The sequence below is a fragment of the Anomalospiza imberbis genome, chromosome 3 (genome assembly GCF_031753505.1).
Source record: "Anomalospiza imberbis isolate Cuckoo-Finch-1a 21T00152 chromosome 3, ASM3175350v1, whole genome shotgun sequence".
In the NCBI taxonomy this organism is placed as follows: Eukaryota; Metazoa; Chordata; class Aves; order Passeriformes; family Viduidae; genus Anomalospiza; species Anomalospiza imberbis.
The window spans coordinates 24,381,295-24,405,963 of record NC_089683.1 but is presented as its reverse complement, the minus strand read 5'-3'; the positions used below and the strand labels follow the sequence as shown (position 1 = coordinate 24,405,963).

The window sequence follows — 24,669 nt, the reverse complement described above, 5'->3', positions numbered from 1 at the left end:
TTCCCTTTCCACCAAAATGATGCTCAGGCAAGGGAAATTCACACCAATCAGAGGGGATGTGTAGCTGGACAAATACAGCGAACCCATATTCACCTGCATAGAGCTGGCTGTAGACCAAAGAGGACTGAACTGTTAGAACACTTTTTTCGTTTGTAAGTCCAAAGCCTACAACAGTTTTTGGGCTACATATCAAATTCCACATGATCCTGAAGATGAAGTTGTACTTGTTTTAAAAGACTATTTTCAAGGCCCTTGAAAGAAAGAAAGAAGGAATTCATAGGCCGCTCCTACATTAGTACATTTGGTTATTATTACAGACAAACAAGGCCCTTTATCACTCTACTACTGCACAAATTATTGCCTTTCTTTCTTAACATTAGGTATTTAAAGTTATGATTTTTGCTGTAGCTCCTGGAAATAAACTCTTCGTCTATCCATTTTGACTGAAAGACATTGTAGTTGATACTTGATAAATACAACCTATAAATAACAGACACATTACTTTTTAAATAATACCCAGTTCAGAAGGGAATTTTGAACTAGACTGTGACCACATCCATATAATTGTAGAACTTACACAAGAGTGTGTCCGTAGAAGTGTGACTCACTGTCTCAGTGTTAATAAGGCCAGAAGGAATAAGAGTGCTCACCTAGTACGATGTCTTTAAACCACAGGACTATCTGGAATATGAGAAGCCAGAAGATTGTCCTGTCTTGATTTTTCACTTCTTGTGATAAAAAGCCTATTTCAGTCTCCAGCAATTTTTTCTAATGGTTAATTAATTCTTTCTGTCAAATTTCCGCCTTATGCCTATATTAAACTTGTTCAGCTTCCTCTTCTGGCCAGTGGAGCCTATCACCCACTGGGCTGAAGAGTTCAGTATTACAGTCTGTGGTCCTGACCCAAAGCTCTGGATTTGTGTGGCTGTGATGGCACTGCTGAGTGACCCTGGTTATCCTATTATTATGACCTGGATACCCTATTATCAGCATTTCTGCCATCCCTGCTCAGGCACTGTGGAGCTGAGCCCATGCTGGTGAGGACATTGTCCTGACATCCTTGCTGCCAACTCGGCTCTCGCAGAGCAGCCCCCTCTTGCTGCTCCGTGACAGAGCCTGACCAATGCTATGGTAAGTCCCTTAAAAACAAGTCTTGTTCTTCTGGCTGTGAAGGAAGCTACTGCCCAATCTTCCAAGAGATATCCTGGATGGCTCTTTTTCTGAGCAGAGAACAGAAACTATGTGACAAACATCAGATTCATACAAACTCAAACAGCTGGGAAGTGTGCCAGTGAGGAGATTTGATGAGATTAAGCCACTTCTGGGTTTCTCAAAGTATACACATATATAGCCAATCAGCCTTTTCTACTCTACTAATGGGCACATAGTCAAACAGCTCTCTTTGAGTAAGAATACTGGAGGATAAGAGCATGTTCTAGAAAAAAACATCAAGGTGATGACAGACTAATGACTTCATAAGCAGAAGCTGAAAAACTTTTCCAGATTAAATTAAAACATTTATACAAATGTAAAAGAAACTTGAGAAAGAAAGTTAGACACCAACAGAAAATGTAGAGGCAGTCAAATCATTGCACCTTATATGGCCCATGAGGAGCAGTTTTCTGTCATGGGACCAAATTAATACTGCAGATGAATTGTTACTAAGGTCACCCACAACATAATTCTTACTAATTTTATTTCTCATGACCATTTAAATTAAGTAATATAATTACTCAGACAGTGGGAAAAAGTTGACTTCTGATAACGTGCATTTCTAATTTAATCATAGAGCAAAACAGTTTTTTAGCACCTTTGGCTAAAAAGTATATCTAAAATTATGTTGTTTCTCTGAATATATAATAATTATTTGAATGTTAATAAAACATCACTTATGCAGTTAAAAATCTTACTGCCCTAAATCTCAGTCTATTTAATGCTGTGTATAAAATGCTTTGTAAAAAATGGGAACAACATAACTACTGTTGTTGAACTAGAATGTATCATAAGTTCCCCACCCAAGACTTTTGAGGAGAATATTTGGAAATTAGACTTGGTACAATGGGGCCCAAGTGTGCCATGTGACTACTTCATGCTTTCTCATAGGAATCATACTCTAAAGTCTTATCAGCTGACACAACGGGACCAGTTTAGGAGCACTACAATTAGCTGCTGCTGCAGATCTATAGGAGATTGTTATCCATAACTCCCAAGATGGGAGAAAGCATGTACTCAGGCAATACTGAAACATACACTTACAAAGTAACTTAGTCAAGAGTCTCTCCTGAAGGCAAATCCTATAACAGAGAATTGATTTCTTATTAGTACTACATGACCGCTTTCACTACTGAAGGATGCACCACAGCTAAGATTTTCAGTAAATCCATGGATAACTAAAAGTCTATCTAAACACAGATATCTTTTAAGCCATTACTTTTTCCACAGATGCTGGCATTAGACTGTACAAATCAGTTTCATGTATTTGGGATAAGTAACATGCAGGTTGTGAGTCAATGCCCCAGAGAGCACCAGCAAGACCATCAAAAGGAAATCCATTTTTTTATGAAAAAGTGCAATCAGACAGCTGACACAAACCCACTAGTTCACATCAGGAGTGTGATCTTAGAGTGAATATCCTGCTCAGGGTCACCTACCTGGCTTGGGTTGCAGAGTGGTGCAGTCTCAGAGTGCACAAACAGTGCCTTTCAGGTGAAGTCAACCATGAAGTGGTACTTCAGGAGTCCACCAAATTCTTCCACCCGCTAACAGGCTTTCTGCTCAAACAAAACCCTCCCAAAATACATTCTGTAGGGGTGTAGAATCTCCTGCATGAGCTATTTTCCTTTACAGAGCCATTTCTATTGCACCACATGGCAAGCTAAAGCAAACATAACCTTCATTAGTGCATTCAAGATTTAAGTAAGGGAAGGATCAGGTTTTATGCAAAAGATTAAGAAAATCATTTAAGATTAAAAGAATATTGGAAAAGAAAGGAACGTCTCTTTTTTTTCTGAAAAGTAATCTGATTTATAGCTCTTAACTGATAATTACTAGATCACAATCAGTAAGATTTCAAGGAAAAAATTATCATCTTCAAATATTGTACACAGTTAAGTTCACTCTAACCAATAACTTCAGGTTTTGTAAACTACTAGTGAAATCAACTGAGCTGTATATGTGAATAAATATTTAGATATATAGTCAGGATGCTTAAAGAAATTAATCAGAGGCTAAGTTCTTCAACTAGGTCTTGAACAGAAAGCTTTTTCTGATAAATCTACAAACTGATTGTTAGCATGATTAAGCATGCCTTTAAGCATGCAAGACACTTAGCTCATTGATCATTAGAGAAAGTTTTTGTTAAACTTAGCTATTCTTTTGAGTAAAAATAATTTGGGAAAAATATTTTTAAAATAGATGTCAGTGGGTATTTTGAACCCTTAATGCAAACCTTAAATTTTCAATTGATTTTCCAAGTTGAATTGTCTGAATAAGACTATGCTGCCTTTGTTGACTGTGACTTTGGTAGTAAATCGATGCACTGAAGTCTGGGGTTTGAATCTATCTGCCTGCCCTACAGAAAATGATTGTTACCACAAACTACATACTGGGAATGGCCCACTGGCTAGCTCTCAGTGTTCAGGAAGAATGGAAGTTAACAGAGTTCAGAACAATGCTAAGGATGGTTCTCAGTTTAACAAGAGAGCAGGTCAAAATGTCATATTTTTGGTTGTTAAATTTATGGGTATAAGCACAGCTGTCCAATAATCATTAACTGACCAAGTCCTACTGATTGTCAGGTCCCAGAACAGCAGAGCTTCAGACACTTTCCAATAACAGATTTTGAAATGTTGCGATAAAAGGCAATTCCTTTAGGACACTGGGATTTTTTTCCTTTTTTATACTAAATTGATTTTCAGAAATTCACTTTAGTGAAACTTCGATCTTCAGTGAAAGTGGTTGACCCTTTAAAATGGCTGGAATTATAATCCTGAGTAGTTAGTTCCCAGAATTCACATTCTGCAGTATCCCCCAACAGAAATGTCAGAATTGGTACACAAAGTTGAATGGTCTCAAATATACAATGCAATGCCCATGTCGTTGAGCAAACACTAACCTTCTGTTCCATAAGCAATGTGTTTGTAGGGATTGCTGCAAATGCCTTGTAGTTTGTCTTGATCTTGTACTGCTAAAAGGGTAAACCAGAGAGCAGGAAGAGATGTAAAACAGGGTACAAAAGAGAGAGGGAAGAGAGGGGAAAGGTACGACAGAATGAAAGACAATTACAATCATCTTGCAGGCACGTTGCAATAAAACAATGCTTACATATTTCCTAGAAAAACTATTTCTTTTTAAAAATCTAGCATTTCTGTTAAGGTTTTAAAGTCCAGTAACCTACATGTTTTATTCTTAGTACTGAAGTACGACAAAGCAAATTCCCTCTACCTTATAGCTTCCAAAATAAGCTTAACCACTTTCTGCTGACTACCACCCTTAAATGAATATCAGGGGAGGCTGTAAGTTTTTTTTCCAAGTTTTCTTGTGAATTGATATGAAAATGCACCGCTGCTTCTGTCATACATCCACCTCAAAAACTGTTGCTCAGTGGTGTGATCCTGAACCATGAAATCAGAGGGGTTTCTGTGATTGGCTCTCATGAGACTGATTATGATCCTTAAATGCTAAATTGCTTGTTTGAGTGGATAGATCATTTAAATCTTCAGGCAGCTTTTCATCTTCTGAATAAATAAGTCTACCACCCAAACAAAATAAGTATAGGAACTTTCACACTCTAACAAAACTAAAAGAACTGGCAATCTAAACCATACAAAATGTATGGGTTTGGGTACAAAAATTCTAAGATCAACCTTAAAATTTATTATTTTCAAAAAATTTATATTTTAGACTATGTTTACCCAATTATTTTTAAATCTTTACAAATCATATTTTTTTACATTTTCTTTGCAAATATAGAGGCTGAATTCAGTAATTTTTAAAAGATTGATGAGATTCTTCTATACTTTTAGTAGTTCAAGAGGCAGGATTCTTAATCACATGACTGCTAGAATTTTTACTATTGCTACTATTACTATTATATTAAATAGATATTTGCTACATTGTTCCCTTTTAGGCAAAATTTGACAAAAAAAAAGTCATAAATTCACAAAGAATAGACTTTTAAGTTAGTGATTGATTATTTCTGTGACAGTCAACCAGAAATAAGGTTATTTGTTAAGCAGGTCAGGTTTTTTAATGTACCATTACCTGCAACAGTAAATACTGGTGGTCATGAGAGAACAGTCTGAAACAGCATGTTGCACTTTGAGTCACTCTTTTGGTTACTTTTTGTTTTCTTTATATCTACTAAAGGTCTTGATGACAGCAGAGTGGGCAAAATTTTAACTCAGATAAGAAATTTATCCACACACCTGTCTTGAAATAGTGTAGGGCGCAACCTTTTAATTCTTTCTATACATAATATTGTTTGCTTTTGGCTTCACTCAATTGGCAACTGGAGAATGAGTCATTCAAGAAGTCAGTAATCACAGCAATCATATTGAATGAACAGCTTGATAAAGCTGATGAATGCAAATGCTGGAATTGAGCTTTTTTCTATTTTTCAGTGGGAGAGATTTTAGAGCTGGGGATACTCATTCATATGAGGTTTAGTGATTCTAACATGGATGTCTGCCATTCAGTTTCTTCAGTCAACACTAATGCTTTTTATAATCATAAGCATTTCTATAGAATTAATCTAATCCCAAAGTAGGCAAATGGAAAGGTAAAATAAAATCATCTTCTAAATACACCATATTCTCTCCACTAACTGTAATAGAATCACCTTAATTGTGCTTGGCTAAGTAACTTTCAAATGTCAACAGTCATGTGAGTTGAATCCTGCCCTTTGAACATTTAGACAGCAACATTGCATAGCTCCATAGATATATTTATACATATACAAAAACTATATGCAAAAGTTTAGGTATGGATAACTAAACTTATGTCTAGTTCTTTTAAACTAAAATAAAATACCGATCACCGAGATGGAAGACCGAATTCCAAATATTAAAATAGGCATATTCACAAAATGTATTCTTGTTTGATTATAATTGAAATCCAACTAAAATTGTATCATTGAACATGTGAAATACAATGTCTTCACTAGCTCCTAAGCTTTTACACATGATGAAATGTGCATCATATATGAAAAGAGAACTATGATCACTTTGAGGTTAGTTGTACTACTATATTAACTAAACAAAGACATAACGGACTCTTAAAATCTAAACTGGTTTCATGTGCTCCATGATTTCCAAATACTGTAGAACCTGTGAGAAATGTGCTATTTTTGCAAGTCTGAGATGAGTGGAAAGTTTTTAATTCAGTTTCTCATCTATATAAATATGTTTCTTTACACATTATTTCATGGTTTTTAAAACTATTTTTTCAATGCCTAAATACATTTAATAATCTGCTTCACAGGAATCTAGCAGTAATTTTAAACAGCCATGGACATTTAGGTCTGCTGGCCTGCACATGGTACTGCCAAAAGCAAACCAATTCCAACATCAGAGCTTCAGCAAATGTCAGTCTGGAGAGTCTGGGGAAAAATGTCCCAGCTTTTTTGTTCAAATGATCACCTAGGGCACCCACGGGGCACTGCAAAATGTGCTAGATGTGCTATAAAGGCTTAAAGTCAGTGACCAACCTTGGTACCATAGAGCTCCTCATGAATAATCTTTCCTGTGTTGTGGTAGGTTTTGCAGCTGTGCTGAGCTCCATGTTGCTACAGTCAGTTTGTTCCCCAACTGTTTTGGGTAGATCTATATGCATTCCTGAGCTACATTCAAATAGGAAAAATCAAAGACTATGGAAGCATGATATCCCATGAAACCACTACAAAGTTTTTTTTCCAAACAGAAAGCTAGAAGTTGTTATTCTAACAACTGTTCCTGCAGAATTTATCAGTCCATACCCTGTTTCACTGTCAATTTTGCTATATTAGGTCCATGAGGACATTATTAAAGGACCTTCAAAGTCTAGGGAGAGGGCTTTTATTTCCTGTGGTCACCCAAAGCTGACACTTCACACTGATCTGTGGATTTAAGTTTGTATTCACTTTGCAAAGCATTCCCATTTTTAAATCAGTAACAAATATAAACCAAGGGAAAACACATGCTTATATATATATATGTATATATATATATATATACACAAACATTTAAACAAATGAATAGGTTATTCTTTGATTTGCGTTATTTGGTGCATGTCTGAATTCTGGTTTAATAAAAGTTGGTTTAATGTGTGTCTTAATATTGCTGCAATGACTGTTGAAGCAACATTAAGGTTGAAAAATTACACATGCCAAATTATATATACCAAAGGCAAGCACTTCTAGATGCTGTCTTTTTCCCTTGATGTTCACTTAACACTTTCATACATGAAAAGATTTTGTCATGCATCAACAATCATCAGGTAAAGCAATCTGCTTTTTGTCTAGTTATAAAGTTGAGCTGATTAGTACTAAAGCTGATTAGTACTAAAGAGTACCTAAATGCTGCTTAGTATATGAAAGTTGTCTTTCCTCAAAACTTTTCTTTTTTCCTCTGGAAAATACTGAGATTTGAGGCTGAAGTATCACTGGACAGCCTGCTACCCTTAACACATCAGCAAAGTTCATTGAGCTATACCATAATCTAGGGATGGAAATAACTGAGAGCAGAAGGGGGGTTGAATGGACAGTATTATTAACAGTAGATGAAGTCTCCAACTCACATTTTAAAGCCATGAGAGACCTCTCTTGCTCTGAACACCCTCCTGCATTAGACTTAGATATTTTAGGTCTTCTACATCTCCAGCTGAGTCAGCTTTATCTACATGCTTAAAAATTAGACCAGACTAATGGTCCAAGTCTGTTATACTGGTGGACACTCTCCCGGTCCCCATGGGGTGGTTTCAAAATTGTCACCATATTGCATGATAAAGCAGAATTACTAGGAAAAGGGACAGAAGGAAAGACAGAATTATAACAACCTCTGCAAATATAAACCCAGGCAATAGCTCTGTGTCACAAGCAGACAATTTCTTTACTGCCAGAGACCTCACAGTGCTTGATGCACCAGCTAGCAGGAACAACTGTTTTGCAATCTGCAGGCTTGGTCATGCATTACAGTTTGGTCTCAGGGGCTTTTTTCTTGGAATTTCTACAATTTTATCTCTCTTTCTGTTTCATTAACTAATACTGACAGAGTGTAACAACACTGTAAAGCTTTGCTCAGCACAATGGCTCCTATTGGCTTGTTTGGATTTTAAAAGAATCATTCATGACAATTGCTACTTTATGCTGATTTTAACCTCTCATTTCCAATTAACATTTTTTTAAGTCACCCCTGCCATGGCCAAACTGTTAGGAGTACATCTGACACAACTTGATCTGACTATAAATCAATAAACTATGATAGACTTTGTGTGATGAACAGAGCTCAGATATGAGTTGGAGGAAGGAAACACAGCACAAGGAAAGCACAGAGCGCAAAGATAAAAGAGGTTGGGAAGCCTCCTGCAGCTCTGGTGCCTTCTGCAACAAACTCCTCCTTTTTGCATAGCAGTTCCTCTTGTTTTCACCTACCTGCTGCATGTTTTTGGATACCTTTCCGTTCCCTTCTCTTTCCTGAGATATACCTTTAAATCCACAGTGTGACTGGTTCCCAAGCCCTCCTGCAGCAATTCCCATCGTTGCTCATTCTCACTCTGCAATGGCTCTCCCACCTTTGGGTGGATGACAAACAGCAGGAGCATGGCTGATCTGCCAGGTGTGAGACTTTGGTATTTGCAGTAGTTCGGGCTGTAGGAAGCTTGGCTTTTCTTTCCCTCTCATCCTCTGTCTAGCACAATAAGGCCAGAGGAGTACAAGAGAAAGGAAAGAAGCAGGAGACCTTCCTCGTCTTCCCTTGCTGGCCTTTGGCCACAAAGTCTTTGCTCAGGCTGAGTTCATTATTGACTCTGGGCTAGTCCCAGGGTGGCTAGGGCGAGGAAAGCCTCCTGGGAAGTGAGGAGGACAGAGGCAGGATGGGGTGCTTGAGAATCACTTATCAGTGGAACAGCTAGTTCACATCAATTAGATTAAACTGATTCTTGCTCAGCCCTGCACCTCAGATCCCCATTCTTCTATTACTTTCCCTGGGAACACATAAGGATTTACTTTAGAGTGGGGTGAATAGAACATGCTTCAAAGTTGATTTTTGATACACCAGGATTTTAGGAGAGCTTCACAAATATGTGTACCAAATGTACATCAGAGACACTGCACACACACTTCATCTTTAGTAGTAAATCATCATACTCAAGAATAAAGTATCTTCTTTTTTATGCCAAAGAATTCCTACAACATCTTCTCCATAATACAGAACACATCGCTAGCAATTTGAAGGGTAGGATTTCATTTTCACTATCTTCACTATTGATACAAAACCTGTTCCTTTTCCACATTTTTTCCACATCCCATTTATTTTACTATTATTCTGCAACATGGATGTGATTTTTTTCCTACAGGGACAAAGAAATATTACAAAATAAGCATGCACCAAGAGTACCTTGGGTTTGATGTTTTCATGGTCAGGAAGCAGGGAAAAAGATTGTGGTGAAGTCAGCTCTCTGGGTCTTGATGGCAGTGTGCCTGGTGACTTGTCTGAGATGGGAGATCTGCACTTTAACACTGATGAGGTGGCAGAATGCTCAGATCTTGGAGAGGAGGAGTTAGACCTAAAATTTTCTTGCACCAATGAAGAATTAAATTGTAGTGGATGGGAATTAATATTACCAGTTTGTGGAACCAGTGGGGTAGAGTGAGGCCGTGGGAGAGACCACTGCTTTGAGATGCTAGAAGGGGTAGGAGAGGAGGCACTGATCTCCTGAACAGATGTTTGGGATGAATCTGATCTAGATCTAGAAGGTGAGTGCAGAATACTTGGGGAAGGAAATGAGTGTTTTTCTGGGGGAGGAGACAATGCACCACTGGGACTGGTAGAAACAAGCAAAGGATACGACCGGCAAGTAAAGATGGGCGAGTAAGTGTGTATTCTCTGAGACTTCTGAGGTGCCTGGGACCTGGAGGCAGAATAGCCCAGCCCTTCTGGAGAAGGAGAGGTGGAGTATGCAAAGGAAGAGGGAGCTGGGGCACAAGGAGGATGCAGTGAAGACTGCAAATCTGGAGAGGCAACTGATCTTCTATGGGAGGAGAGAGGGGATGACAAAGAATTTCGGCAGTCTGGAGAAAGTGATTGAACGGGAGGGTGCTTTTTAGGAGAAAGGGACCTCACATGAGGGGTGGGATCAGGCTTGGAAGGTAAAGGCAGATGCTGAGCCCATCCTGAAAGCCAAAAATCCTCTTTGCTTGGGGAATCTGGCCTTATGGGAGGGCTTGAAAGAGATTTCTTGGGGGTTGGGGGAGTTGTTTTAAACTTCTGATCTATTGCAAGTGCTGAGGAACTAAGGGAGCTAGGGGAAAATGTGGGACAAGAAGCAGGAGAAAGCGGCCTCCGCTGAGAGGAGCCTGATCTCAGAATAGCAGTCAAGAGAGTCAGTCTGGTTGGGAGAGGGGATTTGACTCCTGACTTGGCTGAATTTCCTCTGGATAATGTTTGTGTGCAAGGCTCATTTATACTACATATGGTTGAAGAGGACCCATAAAGAGAGGGTGGAGACAAAGGTTTAGGTCGAGGAGATAATGAATGTGTTATTATATGTACAGGGAGAGGAGACAGAGCATTCAATTTTTTGGAAGAACTGCGGGATATAGACTGAGCTAAAGATCCTTGAATTTCAGTTGAATATGGAGGATTGGAGGAAGGATTTGGACTCCTTGCCGGAACAGAGGATGTGGTGAAGCCTCCCATTTTGCAAATACAGTCAGGGCTATAGAGACTTGGTGTTTGTAGTTTATCAGACAATCGAGGAGTGGAGTACCAACTCTTTGATGCAGAAGAGGATATTTTAGACATTGAGGGAGATGAACTATGGGAAGCAGACTGAAAGTAGAGAGATGAGTCTTGCTTAGAAAACCTGGTTGCTGACTGCCAGTTGTTACAGGAATCTTCCAGCGAAGAGGCTTGATTCATGTTAACCATGGCACCACACACTACTTTCTGATTAATTGGAGAAATTAAGTGGACAGCAGGTGGTTTAGAGGAAAGATGATCAGAGGTGGAAAGAGTAGAAATTAACTGGAGAGAAAAAAAAAAAAAAAAAAACATAATTGTTAAAATAGGTGGAACTTGTGGAACTGTTAACCACCCCACATTTCAGTCCTGTGGTCATGCGTATAGGGTTTCCATTAGTATTGCTGTGTAGGTTAAAAGCATAGGGCTGTTTTAAGCTTGGACATAGAGCCTGATGGATAAGGTATTTATGGGTAGGTGAATGACACAGACCAGCTATATGGTACTTTGGGTTTATGACACTTCAGTTTTGTTGATGTAAACAAGGTTGAAGGCTACAGTATTTTTCCTTTTAGGTAAAACCCAAGACAGTAGGGCCGTGAGTGTCTGGAATCATGTGATGCCATCCACATTATGTAAACACAATGGAAGGTAAGAAAATTGCAATAGTGTCCCTTCTCACTTCGCCTGTTCGCTGGAAAGCAGCCTTTTTGAAAATAGGATTCAAGTCAAGTGTTCTTTTTCTCATTCAGTAAACAACGGAACTGCCCTTCTGCAGAACTGTGATATCAAAATGAGAAATTTGCTTGGAACAACTTCTATCAGACATCCAGTCTGCTTTTCACTTCTCCTGTCATTCACAGAGCAGAGCATTTGACAGTTCACAGGCATGTGAGAGTCCTTATCCCCTTCTCCACAGTCTTTCGATACACTAATAAAACAGTAATGAGCTCTTTCATGAGTGTCTTTTTTCTTGGGTCTATTCTAATTAGGATTTGTCAAAACTAATTAGAGCATACAAGTATATTATCAACCTGTTATACAGTTTCATGCTTCTAAAGAAAGAAATTCTCTCAAAATCTTCCAAGTTATTATAAGGCTGAAATTAAAAACTGAGGTATACACAATATGAATAAAACAGATCAGTATGAAATCATGATTAAAGTCAACTGTAAAACCAAAAGGACATAAATTGTCACCTAACATTTGACTAAGCAATTTGAAAGCAGGAAAATTTACTCCAATTTCATCAAACTTGATGTAAATATAACACCTATTTAACTACTGTTAGATACCCTGAAAATATTATGCAGCTCTTTGAAAGACTATTATACTATTCAGTTTCAACACATGACTTGCTCATGGCTGTGGCTCAGCCTATGAATTATATTTTTAAAGCATATGTCTTACCCATAATAGAGACAAATTATTATGATTATGACTATAATTATGATTATGTAATATAGTATTGATATATCACAAAACAAAAACAATAACAAAATAACTAATTTTCAAGTGAGAGCACATGCTGGAAGAAGCTGCAACAGAAGAGCAAGACTTAAAAGCTTTCAAAGGCAAAAATATGCCTAAATACAGGATAAAGACACACTTCAAAACCCTATTAGCCCTTATAGCTTAAAATCAGTGAGCTCTTCCTCCTAAATGATACCATACAAATAGCGAGCATTTTAAACCAAAGACTCTATAAGGTAACCTCAGAAAAGCCAGGTCAATGCTTTGATTTATAGGAATAAACACATAACCTCCGAATACCTTTACAACAGCACAAACTTCCCCTGTTTTATACATGTGTTAAGGTGTCCCATTTCAAAGTGGAAAGTCAACGGATGTATACAGGGCAAATATTGGATATAAAAATTAATGTTATTTATATCCTTGTATATGAATTCTAATCAATTGAGAAATTAGGACTCTTGTTGAAAATGCTGCTAATTAAGAAGAAACAAAAATACTGGAAATTGAGAGTAATTTACCAGCATTTAATCACTATGAAAAACTATTATTAAATATGTCATAAAAGATAAAATTATTTAACGAGTTGAAAATTAGTGTGGTAATAAATCTGATAATTTGGAGCGGCCTCCTAAATTTAATAATGAATTCTGTAAGTTAAACAACTACCAAAACAGAGCTGGGATACGTAATCTCTGTATTTCAAAACAGAATAGATAAATTTCCCTTACAAAGACAACAGATTAAAAGAAAGTGAGGAACAAATACAAAGCTTCATAATAAAAGCCTATGATGTACATGGACTTATAAGTAGTTAAAACTTAATAAGATTTATAAGCAGCTGCAAAAATGTTCATGGTAGCAGATGACAAATATGCTCCTGCAAGTAAGATAAAGACATTTTGCAGTACTCTTCTGTTTAAATACCACTGAACATTTACATGCTGAGCTAATTGAGCTATTAATCAAGTCTTCAGAAATTATTTTGCTATTGCAACACAGTATTAATAACCACACCTATAGATGATCAATCTCCTATTTACCGGATATGGGAATCATAATCAAAGTGGGTTGGAAGTGACTTCCAGAGATCATCCAGTCCAGCCACCTACTCAAAGCAGGGCTCTCACCAGCACCAGTGGCTCAGGTCAGCTGTGGCAGTGTCTCCTCAGTCTCAAACGCTCTGATGGAGCTCCAGCACCCCCAGGCAGCCTGTGCCAGTGCTGCACCACCTCCCACTGAGGAAGCTGCTTTTGATGTCCAGATGGGATCTCACACTGCAATTTGCAGCCATTGCTGCCTCACCTGTCCCTGCAGAGAAGAGTTTGGCTCTGTTGTGTCCATAACTGCCCTGTAAGTGGTTCTGGGCAGTTCCCAGATGCCTCCTTGGCTGTCTGTTGGTGGGAGTCAACAAAGCCAGCTCCTTCAGCCTCAGCTCACATGTGCCTCAGACATATTTACACTTTTGTGCTGGACCCCATTCCCTTCCTCAGATCTCTCTTGAATTTAAGGGTTGCTGGCCACCAAACTGAGCATGGCTATACAGTTGCAGCCTCAACAGTGACAGGTGAGATAGAATAACTTCCCTCAATCAGCGGAATTCTTTTTTCTGTTCAGGTTCTCTGTTGGATTAAAACCCTCCTGTAAGTGAATTGGATTTGTGCAGAAGAAGTGAGTGACCAAGGTAGGTTTGGGGTTTTTTGGTCTGTGATTCAACTGCAAGCCTTTTTCTCTTCTCCTGAGTACTATACATGTCCCAAAAATGTATGAAGAAAGTTGAAATAGGTGGCAAGGTTACATTAGCACAAAGGCACTTGAAAAAGATCCTAATGCCTTGTAGTTAATCATTCCAGAATTATCAAAGTGGACATAATACTAGCATTGAGCCTTGCCCAGAAGACCTTCAGCACAATTGAAATGGCAGAACTGAGCTGGAGATAAGGCAAATGGTCATTCTGGCGAGGTCACACTGTTCTGGAAGGGCACAAAAGATGTGGTTAGTTATACCAGCAAGACCCTGAAAGATGTGCTGGTCAAACAGGAGAAGGGAAAGAGTGTGCAAACTGAGACCCCAAAAGGCAGAAATCATGTCTGAGTGAATCATGTCTTCAATTTAGACCTGATCCCGGGCCCAGTTAACCATGCTTTGACCTCAGTAGAATCTCCTTATAGATAGGAAAAAATAAAAACAAATTACCTACAAAGACTGCAAGCTGAGAAGCAGAAAGTCAGAAGGAAACACCAGAAACTGTGGAAAACTTGAAAAAATCCCTAGAGGCAACACAGTAAATCAGAATGTGAGCTGAGACTCAATTAATATAAATGGTATTTAGTCCATATTCTCTCAACAAGGAAGGTGCATTATCCAAGCAATGGCATGAGTTTGTAGGGACCCCTGACTCGTTTGTCTGGAAAAGCCAAACCAGATGGCACTCAATGGACAGAAGAACGTCAAGTGACTTTAAGTAACTAAAAATCCTTCCCATTACTGATCTCCCACAGCAAGTCAAGAAATAAATTGAGCTCATGCCCTGACATTCAGGGAAGCAGATATCCCACTCAACCCAAAGGGCAAATTCCCAAAAGCAGGAGTCAGTCTGACTCTCTTGCATGGCTAGACTCACTTTAACATAAAAAAATATTTTAAAAGGCAAAAAAATGCCACACACAATATATAAACATTAAACTATTACCAGAAAGTTCCAAATGTGACCAGAATAACAGGTTATATTTTTCAGACTTTGAATATAGAGTGGCATTTCCCAACATCAGTCATTACCTCTATGTCTCACAAAACAGAAATTTTCTTTTTGTTAATGCTTTCCTTTTTTCCTTTCGTTTAAACAAAGTCAGGAATTAATTAAGCTGAATGAGGCCTTCTGCAACACAATGGTCCCCAATACTTGCTTTTTTCACATCTGACAGGAAACTCATTGTCTAATTACGCTTTTAAGTTAATGTCATGTTATATGCAATAACTCTTAAAGGTGACATGATACTGCCCTTATAATCCAAGAACTGAAAAGGTAGCCCATATATGGAGTCCTTTGTAAAAAGGAAATGGATCAACAGATAAACCATGCATCTCTTTAATCTTTTCATAGTTTTTCCTTCATTTCAGAAGTGATGTTCCTTCATTAGATAACAAGTCAGAAAGAGTGATGCCTAAGGAAACACCTTAGAACCAGAACAATAGTGAAAGGCAGCTTAGTAGAAATATCATTTTTATGAAGCAATAGAGATGGCTAAAGATACAGAGGCAATGAAGACTGAGGAAGTACAGTCTTGAAAACTTGTGACTAAAGAATAATGACAAGATATGCAATTGCCCATATTGCATACTGCCTCTCTTCCTGTTCAGGTGAACATTTAGCAAGTTGGACTTAATTTCTTGTTCTGTGCAATCTTCAACTTCTGTTACCTCACCAGCCAAACCCCTCTTTACTTCTGAAGTCACCAGAAGCTTAAGAAAGATCCAACATAGGAGCTCCTCTGTATAGTATTCCAAAATTCACCCAATTTCTGTAAAAGCTTTTTTAAAACATACCCAAGTAAGCCTGAACATTGCTAAAGTAAATTTGTATTTCCTCAGAACAAATATTCTGTAATAGGCTATTTCCTCTATGTATGCTTACCCATGACTTCAACCTTCCTCATGGAAAATTCTCACTGACATTACTGGGAGTTTCTCAGAAAAAATGAACATTTGATACTGCTGTGAATCCCAGTCCAGAGTGGATTTCTTATCCACTTGTCTTCAAGCATAAATTGACTCTGAATTTTTATGAAAAATTGAGTAGCAAAAGTATTTCAACACAAGATAGTTAATCATGGAAATAATTTTCAGAAACAAAGTAGCCATGCTTAACATTTGTTTTTAAATTATCAATGAAGAATTGCATTTTCAAGTGATGGTAACCCAGTCAAGGTCAAAGGAAATGCCTGAATTTATTTCATGTGACATGGACATTGCTATTTTGCTAAAGGTGGAATTTTCCATTGCATATACACCCTTCCATATATATCAGTGTTCTTCCCAAGATAGGAGACATTAACTTTTCATGCAGTACTTTAGAGTGATGCATTTTGTAAATAAAACATTTCAAAGACTTTTTGGGAATGCCCCAGGGAGAATTGAAAATTTAATACGTCAATAAATGCACCTATAAAGATCCACATAAAATAGAAATTTAATCTTCATTAGTTCTTTACACCTGTGCAAAGTCAGGTGTACCAACCAACAATCAGAATAATAGGATTTTTACAGCTTCTTTCTCTTGCATAAAGGACTGCAAGAGGTGCTGAGGAGAAAAAAGAATCTAGGTCTGGGAAGTCTAATGCTAATAATTCAAATTATCTCGAGGCTCCATTGATTTCAATGACCTTACTCAATTTAGACTAGCTAGGAATCTAACATCTCCTGATTAACTTGCTGTCATGATGAGCTGCTCTTAAAGGAAAGCATAGATCTGCCTCATCTGCTCCACACACACACCAGAATCATATGGAGAGGCAGCAAGTCAGAAGGGTTGGACCACCTCCTTAAGGTCCAAACATTACAGAAATGGCCAATGAAAATGTTAATTAAAGAACAAATTGACCCAGCTGCTGTACAAACTGGCTTCATATGCTGAAAGGTTTAGAAAGCAAAGGTTATCTCTAGAATCTAAAGAGCTTGTTACCTGATTTTTTTGGGGATCAGTAGTACTGTGGGAAAGTGCAACACCTGGAAGGTGCCCATCGCCAGGAGGTTTCCCTGTCTCAGTGCCAGGGGAAACATGGGATGTAGTCAGCAGCTGAGCACTGATGGGACTGTAGCCATTGGAAGGCTGATGAATGTTGCTTGAGGCAGAAGCTCCTTCATCTTCCTCACCGGAGTCCGTAATCAGGATAAATTCGGCTTTAAAAAGGTCATTCTCCTGCATTTCTCCTTTGCTTGAATTACACCTCAGGGACTGGAAAGCTGTTCGGGCGCTGCCTGTACAGACAGTGGACACACAGTCTTGTATGGCCCCACTCTTTAAGACCAGCTCATCAGAGACTGTGTCAGACTGCAAAAGATACAAGGAAAAAGATCCCAATTAACTGCATTTTATCTGTGTTCCCCAAAATGTGAAGCAATTTTGACTTTAGGTAGTGATTGTCTCTGCACTACCAAAAGTGCAGTAGGCAAATGAAGAATTTAGGCATGAGTACACAGCAGAAGCCACTTCCCCAGGGAGTCCCAGCTTCCAGCCCCCAGCCAGTGCTGTGGGGGCTGCATTCCCAGCAACTCACAGAGCAACGGGGGGCTCTGAGCACAGCGATGGCCTGAGACACGGCCGGCATGGGAACCAGGCAGGTGGGTGCAGTCGAGCGAATGAGCTGTCAGACCGCACTACACCTGACATGATGGGAAGGCACCCCAACCGCGGGATCCACGGAGCAGACAATGCTCCCCAGAGGAGACTGACAGACAAATCTGGGACAAAACCTATACATACTAATGAAGAAACAAAGACCCTAAAGACAAGGCATTCTTCTAAGAGAGACTCAAAGGTCAGAGAGCTTTACTGTATGTTCAAGCTTCGCAGCACAGACCACAATTGTTCCTTGTATTTTCTGCAATTTCCACATCCAGTATGTCACTTCTCAAGCATGTTTTGAATGAAAGCAGGAATAGCGCAGACTACACACATGACGCACATATCATTAAAGTGTTCGATATCGAAACTGCTATTGTAAATCATGTTTCCCTCAGAGGAGGAATCAGGTAAATGAATAGACGTATTGTGTTCTGCAAGAGGAAGCCTCCAGGTGGGGCTCATATTTGACTGCTGTTTGAGGAACATAGTAATTACAAATTTCCACTTCACTGGCAGCTCCATGAGTCCTGGAGTTCAGTTCTTAGAAAAAATATTGGACCACAAAGGGGCATATCACCACTATGAGTTTGACAGTGTTATTTTGATTACCTGATGTTGGTTGTTGAAATAATGTTCAGTTTCTAGACATTTTAGAAGAGGGACTAATCTGTGCTATGAAGGCCTCACAACTGCATCAACTGCCAGAAAAGTTTCCTCTGTCTACAGAGAAACACATGGGGATGGATGACAGCAAGACCCGATTCTGCTTTACCCTGGGCATTACCTATAACAAAACCAATACTGAGCAGCTGTAAATGTAACTAATGAGTTAAACCACCGGGGGATAATATTCCAGTGAATGTGTCTTCAAATACATCCATCCTTTGCCCAGACCTAACCCTTTTTTCTACAGACAGGACACTGAAATGCTGGAACATGTTCAGGTCAGAGGGCTGTGAGCTCCTGTGAAAAGTTTATTACATGGAAAACCACCCAGAACTGCAGCCCCAGCAATGTCCCAGGGAAAGAGCTTTTACACAAAAGCAGAATTGCCATAAGCACTAATATTAACCTGAGGGTCGTGGTAGCCTTTCAAGCAGCATGGAATAAAATAACACATTAAATGTTGTGAGGCAGGAAAGGAATAAACAAACAAAGGGTTGACTAAAGGAAGAAGAGCCAGGAATGTTGTGCTGCTGACTTCACCATTGCAGGAAATTACAGGGACAAGTTTTCCAAAATCAAAAGCTTGCTTCCACTTTGATGCATTACTATGCAGCTATGAAAGGAACTGGCGCCTTTCTGGAAGCTACAGCACTGGCATTTGCTGAAACCAGGATCCAGTGAACAGCTCTTTGTCAATTTCCATGTGATAACACTCCTTGCACACCACCCTTGCTGTCATGAAGATCTAGAAGGAATCCCCTTTATCTGCTATTGCATGACTGACAGAGCACAGAATTGAGATGATCAAGGGTTTTCTTCCAATATAATGTCTGCAAAAGGCAAAGCAAACTATTGAGCAGACACTCGCTTTCTCCTGAACAATGATTCCACATTTTGGTAATTAAACAAAGCACAAGCCAAGAAACCATTCAATGGAAAGAGCTTCAGTTCAGCAATGCTCAGAATAAAATTTTCTTTATCTTTTGAAGTGAAAAAAGTAATGCAAACAAAAATCTACCTTATTTACAAATTTTTGATTGCTCAGATTCTTTGGTTCCTCTGGAATTGTCACAAGGAACTTCGAGATATCCACAACCTCAAAATGAGTTGGAAGCTGTCCAATGGATGGTATGAATGTGAAGGTCAATGGTTTGGTCCCAGATTCTTGAGAAGAGACCTACAAAACACAAAATTAAATCAACTACTTTATCCAAATAAAGACAATTTTTATCAGAGTTGAGATAATATTAATAATGTTAAATAATTAATCTACATAACTTACATGTCTGTTATTAACTCTACTGGTCACTGTTTTGGTGGGATTTTTTAATTGGCTAATTGTGTACTAAAGCCTTATTTAACAGACAAAATACTGCCTTGGTTATACTCATCAACATTCTCTATGTTCTAGTGGTGTGGCACAGCAGACAGGAAAACTTTTTTTCAATAGCTTGATATTCTTTCAATTTTCCATAACAAAACCAGAAAACCATATTCGATCCATTTCAAGGCTGTGTTTATCTTTGTTTAACTCTACTTTAGTAGGAAAAAAATTCAATTATACCAGTGTATATGGGCAAATTATAGCCCCTAGAGTATTTGCTTAACAAAAAACAAATTGGGAAAACTTTTGCTCTGCAAAAAAAAAAAAAAAAAAAAGCAAAATATGTTCACGTTTTCTAATCCAAATGCAGCTAATTCTGAGCAATATCAGAAATAAATTGTGATTTAAATATCTTCTCAGTTTTTTGGGGGCTTTCCAGCCACATACATCAACTAGTTGCTTGTTTCTCCCTTTCCCTGTTGCCCTCTCAGTAGGACTGTGTAAATATGGCCTGAATCCACCAAAGACAAGAGAGACTAAATGAAGGCAATTTCACCTAAATGTTCCATTTTATCACAGTGCTCTCTGATCACTTGAATCCCCTTCAAAGGAGATGGAACAGGGAAAAGAAGTCCACATCATCATAAAACTCTCAGTTGCTTTGCCAGATATCAGGAAGAGGAACTGTACATGCCTTTGCTAGATAAATAGAGGGAACCACACCCCAAACCATGGAACCTGACATGCTGACTTTCCCACTATTGTTGGTGTAAAAAAATTCTTTTTTTTAAATTCAAAACGATGGAGTACATTGATACTCCTTTGTTATATAACCTGATGTTATCCTTATGACTGGTAATTTTCTTTTCAATGAACTCTAATATGCACAGGGTTGAACTGTATTGAATCATACAGGAAAACAGGATTATTGCTTCATCTTCTTTTTTTTCTTTTTTGCTTGTTTGTTTGTTTAAAGTGAAACAAATTGAAGAGCTATGACTCTCATTATGCTTCTTTGTAATTTGCATCAATAAGTAAATAGCAGTTATAGAACAGAGTAGAATTATGGTTTACATTTCTTGATCATCTTGTGGCTGAAACATCAAAATGATGGACACATTTCCAGTTTTTAAAAACTCTAGGCAAATACTAGTTACTTCTACTAACAGCTGCCTCCTGGAGTGCTTGGGCAAAATAGAGGCAGGTTATTTGTAGAAATGCTGTCAACTACTCTTTCCTCTACAGTTTGGAAAACTGTGCTCTCTCAGACACATCCAGGTGTGCAGGTACAAGGTTGTCTCCTACTTTTACTTCCCCCTCCATTTCACACAAGTGACCAAGCACTGTAATATATAATGCACGTCCTGAATCAACAGCGAGAGTAACAGCTAAATGCTGCACCATGCCAGGAACTCGGGTTGTTATTTTGTGTGGAGGAGAAACAACAGCTCTGTCCTTCTCTCAGGAGCTAAGGTACTTGAGTCTGATCATTGCTTTTCATAAAAGACCAACACAATTTTTACATATTATTAGTCAGCACAATAAACACTTAGTCCTTGCACCTGATGGAAGCCAGCCGAGTACCATCAGTACTCAAGGACGTACTCGCTAGAGAGCAGCTGCCAGTCCCTACGACACAGCCAGGGATGCAACCTCCAGCCCAGCACCTGCTGCACCCAAAGGGGCCTGCAAGGTGCAGGATTACCTGCACACAGGCAGGAGCATCACATCAGCATTAGTGATTTCTGTACAGCTGACACAATTCACTGCAGTCTTACACTGTACCTGAGTCTACACTAAAATTAGCTAGAGAGGGCCTTTGCTTTCCTGAAGACCTGTAGTTTTGTTTTCACCTTCTCTTTCTAATTAAGAAGTGCAGCTGATGACTTTGGCTACCTTGGTTGTCTTTAAAAACATTTTCCCCTTCTACCTCACCCTCTAGTCATGCTCTTGCTTTGACTGTTGACAGCAGCTGTCCTGTATCACTGGACATTCTTGAGTCCGAGAGAAAAATATTCCTTATAAAAGGAAGAGAGGGAATAAGTGTGCAAATAGCAAGCCCAAACACAAACAGATTTATGGCAAATTCCAATACAATGTGTCAGCATTGCTAAACTCCCAATATTTTATCTGCATATTTGTAACAAGGAAATACAAACAAGAAATTAGACTAGAGCCTCCAGGCTGTTGCATAGTAATGGAGACATCTTGATATCGTCTTATTTTGTATGTGTCTTACCCTGCACTTCCAATTTTATTGCTTTGGTGGAAAAATTACAGAACACACAGAGAAAACCTTGCCGTCTTTGGCCTAAAAACATTGTGGAAATAATCACCAAAATTGCTAGCAAGCTAAAACTATGGTTGGAAAATACATAAAAATAGACAAACAAGATTTTTATTTTCAGGTGGGAGATGCCATTAAATCATGACATTATTTATATTCCCCCAGTGTATATTTTTTTCTTAGAGTTTAGAAAGCATACACAAGCAAATACAATTACTGCATTTCAGACAGTTTCGAGTTGCTAGATACTGCACTAAGCAGTGACAGGACTGTGCTCCTCTTAGTTTCACTCTTAGCAATTGAGAAACAGGTACTTCCAGCTAGTAAAACTGGTCATGCAATCTAAGCTGCTTCACAGAAACCTAGACAAATATCACATGACTGGCCAGAAAACAAAAACATTGCCACTGAGGGAAAACAAAAGCGAAATATTTGTTGCTTTAGATTATTTTTAAGTGCTTATTTCCATTTATGTATTTTTTTAAAATGCCTAAAAATACATAAAAATACTTTGACGTTTTAAAATTTAAATTTTTATTGAACAATGCAAAGCAGAAGGAGCTATTACATACTACTTCCTTCTTTAAGGTAGAAAAAAGATTTTTGCACCTTTTTTATATACTTACTATATCTTATTTACCATCTCTCTCTCTGGCTGATGTTTCTAACCTTGAAGAACTGAAAAAAAATGAACAGGCTGGACTTCCAGCACTTCATTACATCTATTAATTACATCTATTAATAGCCACTCTGATATGTAGAGGTAAACAATAAAGAAAAAAGTTTAAAATTCAAATATGTATTAAAAAATATATTAAAATTATCATCTTTTCTCCATAATCAGTTGTAACAGCAGAGGTAATTCAATATCATACATTCCCTGCTGCTGGAATTCACTTGAATCAATGCAGTTACAGAGGCAGAAAAATACCAAATGTGACATCTGTTGAATTCAATACTAAGGAATTCTAGTTTATGTTATATAACCAATCCTATGCACAGGAAAGAACTGAATGTTTATAATTGCATCCTTCACATTAATTAGTTTTTTTAAGAATACAAATTATGGAGTTTAATATTAATAACCTTTGAATATCCACTGGTGTTTATTGGCAGCTGCATAATATATTGCCAAAAAGCTTCAAAACAAAATATTTCTTCTAGATGACTTCCATGAGCTCCTATGTCATCAATTTACAAACAGGTTTGTTGCATAATTAATACAATCAATTTACAGCTGCCCTGGGGATAGTAACTTAAATGATATTAATTATTGTTTTCATTACCACAGCTTCTGTAGTCCTTAGTTGTAGAGCCTATTTTTATTGTCTTGGTTACCTTATGAACACAAACGAACACTTCTATTAAATCTCTCATATGCTCTATATGCATTCAGCATACTGCCTATTTTGTAATTTAAATAGAGGTTCTATTGTAAGTGATTGCTTCTCGGGGCTTCCTTCTGGAATACAGATTGCTAAAGTGAAATTCAATATGCTAGTTCACGTTACCACTTCTTCCACTGATTTGTTAATGTAAGTCATTCCATTAATAAAACACCCTGAGAAAACCTTAGTCTTGAAAGATCTAGTTCTTCCTTTGAAGATATTTATTTGTTTAAAGGACAGAAAAGGAAATTATGAGTGAATAATAGCAAAATAACAAGCATGTACATCATGAAATAGAAATACGTTGACTGAAGCACTGTTTGGTCAGAGCACTAATTCACATGCCCACAATTCCTAAGTGATAAATATAGCTCTGACACTCAGAGAGAGCACAGCTAACACCATTCACCCGGCCAGGGAGAGGGGCCATCCAAAAACACAGCCTGAGTTCTGTAATCTCTCCTTAAACTCCTTTTCTGTGTTCAGACTGAAGTCAAACCATAAAGAAACATTTTCTCCTCCTCAAGACAGAGAAAAATCTAGTCAGATGGAATTATCAGTGAATGAGATGTAAGAATCTTCAGCCTATCTTCATATCCTGACTCATTATAGCTATCACAATCACCTGATGTGGATTAGCTGTTTATTGTATAATATGAGCTCTGGCTTTTCTAAAACCTTTTACAAACAGCAGCAGATGATCATATGAACACCAACTTTCTCTCTGTAAAACTTCAGAGGAAAAAGCTAAACCCATTCCAAAAGCCCAGAATGAAATTACAGTAAAAATGAAGTTTGTGCCAAAGTTCCCAAGGACAGCTGTGGTCCAGAAGCTTCCCCAAGCTTTATGATGTGCCCATTTTATCACCGTCAGCAAATCATTTGTGCTTCTTTCATTACATCAACACACACTCAAATGCAGACAAGTATATTTTGAAAATGAATGTGTGATGTGTGTAAAGCACTAGAAAGAGCAAATGAATAATAGTAGAAAATTTTAATCTATTATTCAAAATGCAAGAGCTCATTCAGATTAAGTGGTTTTTTTCAGACATCATTTTAATTAGCTCTTCAGCCCAGCAGACTTTATACAACTGTAATTTCTCTTTGATACTGCTCTACACATATGCAGCTAAATTTGATGAAAGTAAGTAAAAATAACATTTCCTTTCCTCCTTTGGCTAAGGGCAAGTAAAATACCTTGCCTGTTATACTTACTTGACTTCATTAAATGCAGTATGACTAAATGGTC

General features: G+C 38.1%; 1 protein-coding gene across 4 annotated transcripts in view; it reads right to left on the bottom strand.

Moving 5' to 3' along the window:
* MLIP (muscular LMNA interacting protein) overlaps positions 1-24,669 on the bottom strand; it is a 103,377-nt gene that overhangs the window by 40,831 nt on the left and 37,877 nt on the right. For 2 of the 4 annotated variants that reach the window (XM_068183663.1, XM_068183665.1), the window contains exons 2-4: positions 19,437-19,595; positions 17,090-17,458; positions 4,115-4,186 (exon numbers count right to left, since the gene is read on the bottom strand). In XM_068183663.1, coding sequence (XP_068039764.1) covers positions 4,115-4,186; positions 17,090-17,458; positions 19,437-19,595 — 600 coding nt within the window. Of the gene's footprint in view, positions 1-4,114; positions 4,187-9,590; positions 11,220-17,089; positions 17,459-19,436; positions 19,596-24,669 lie in introns of all 4 variants that reach the window. The other 2 variants (XM_068183662.1, XM_068183664.1) reach the window with 2 other exon arrangements.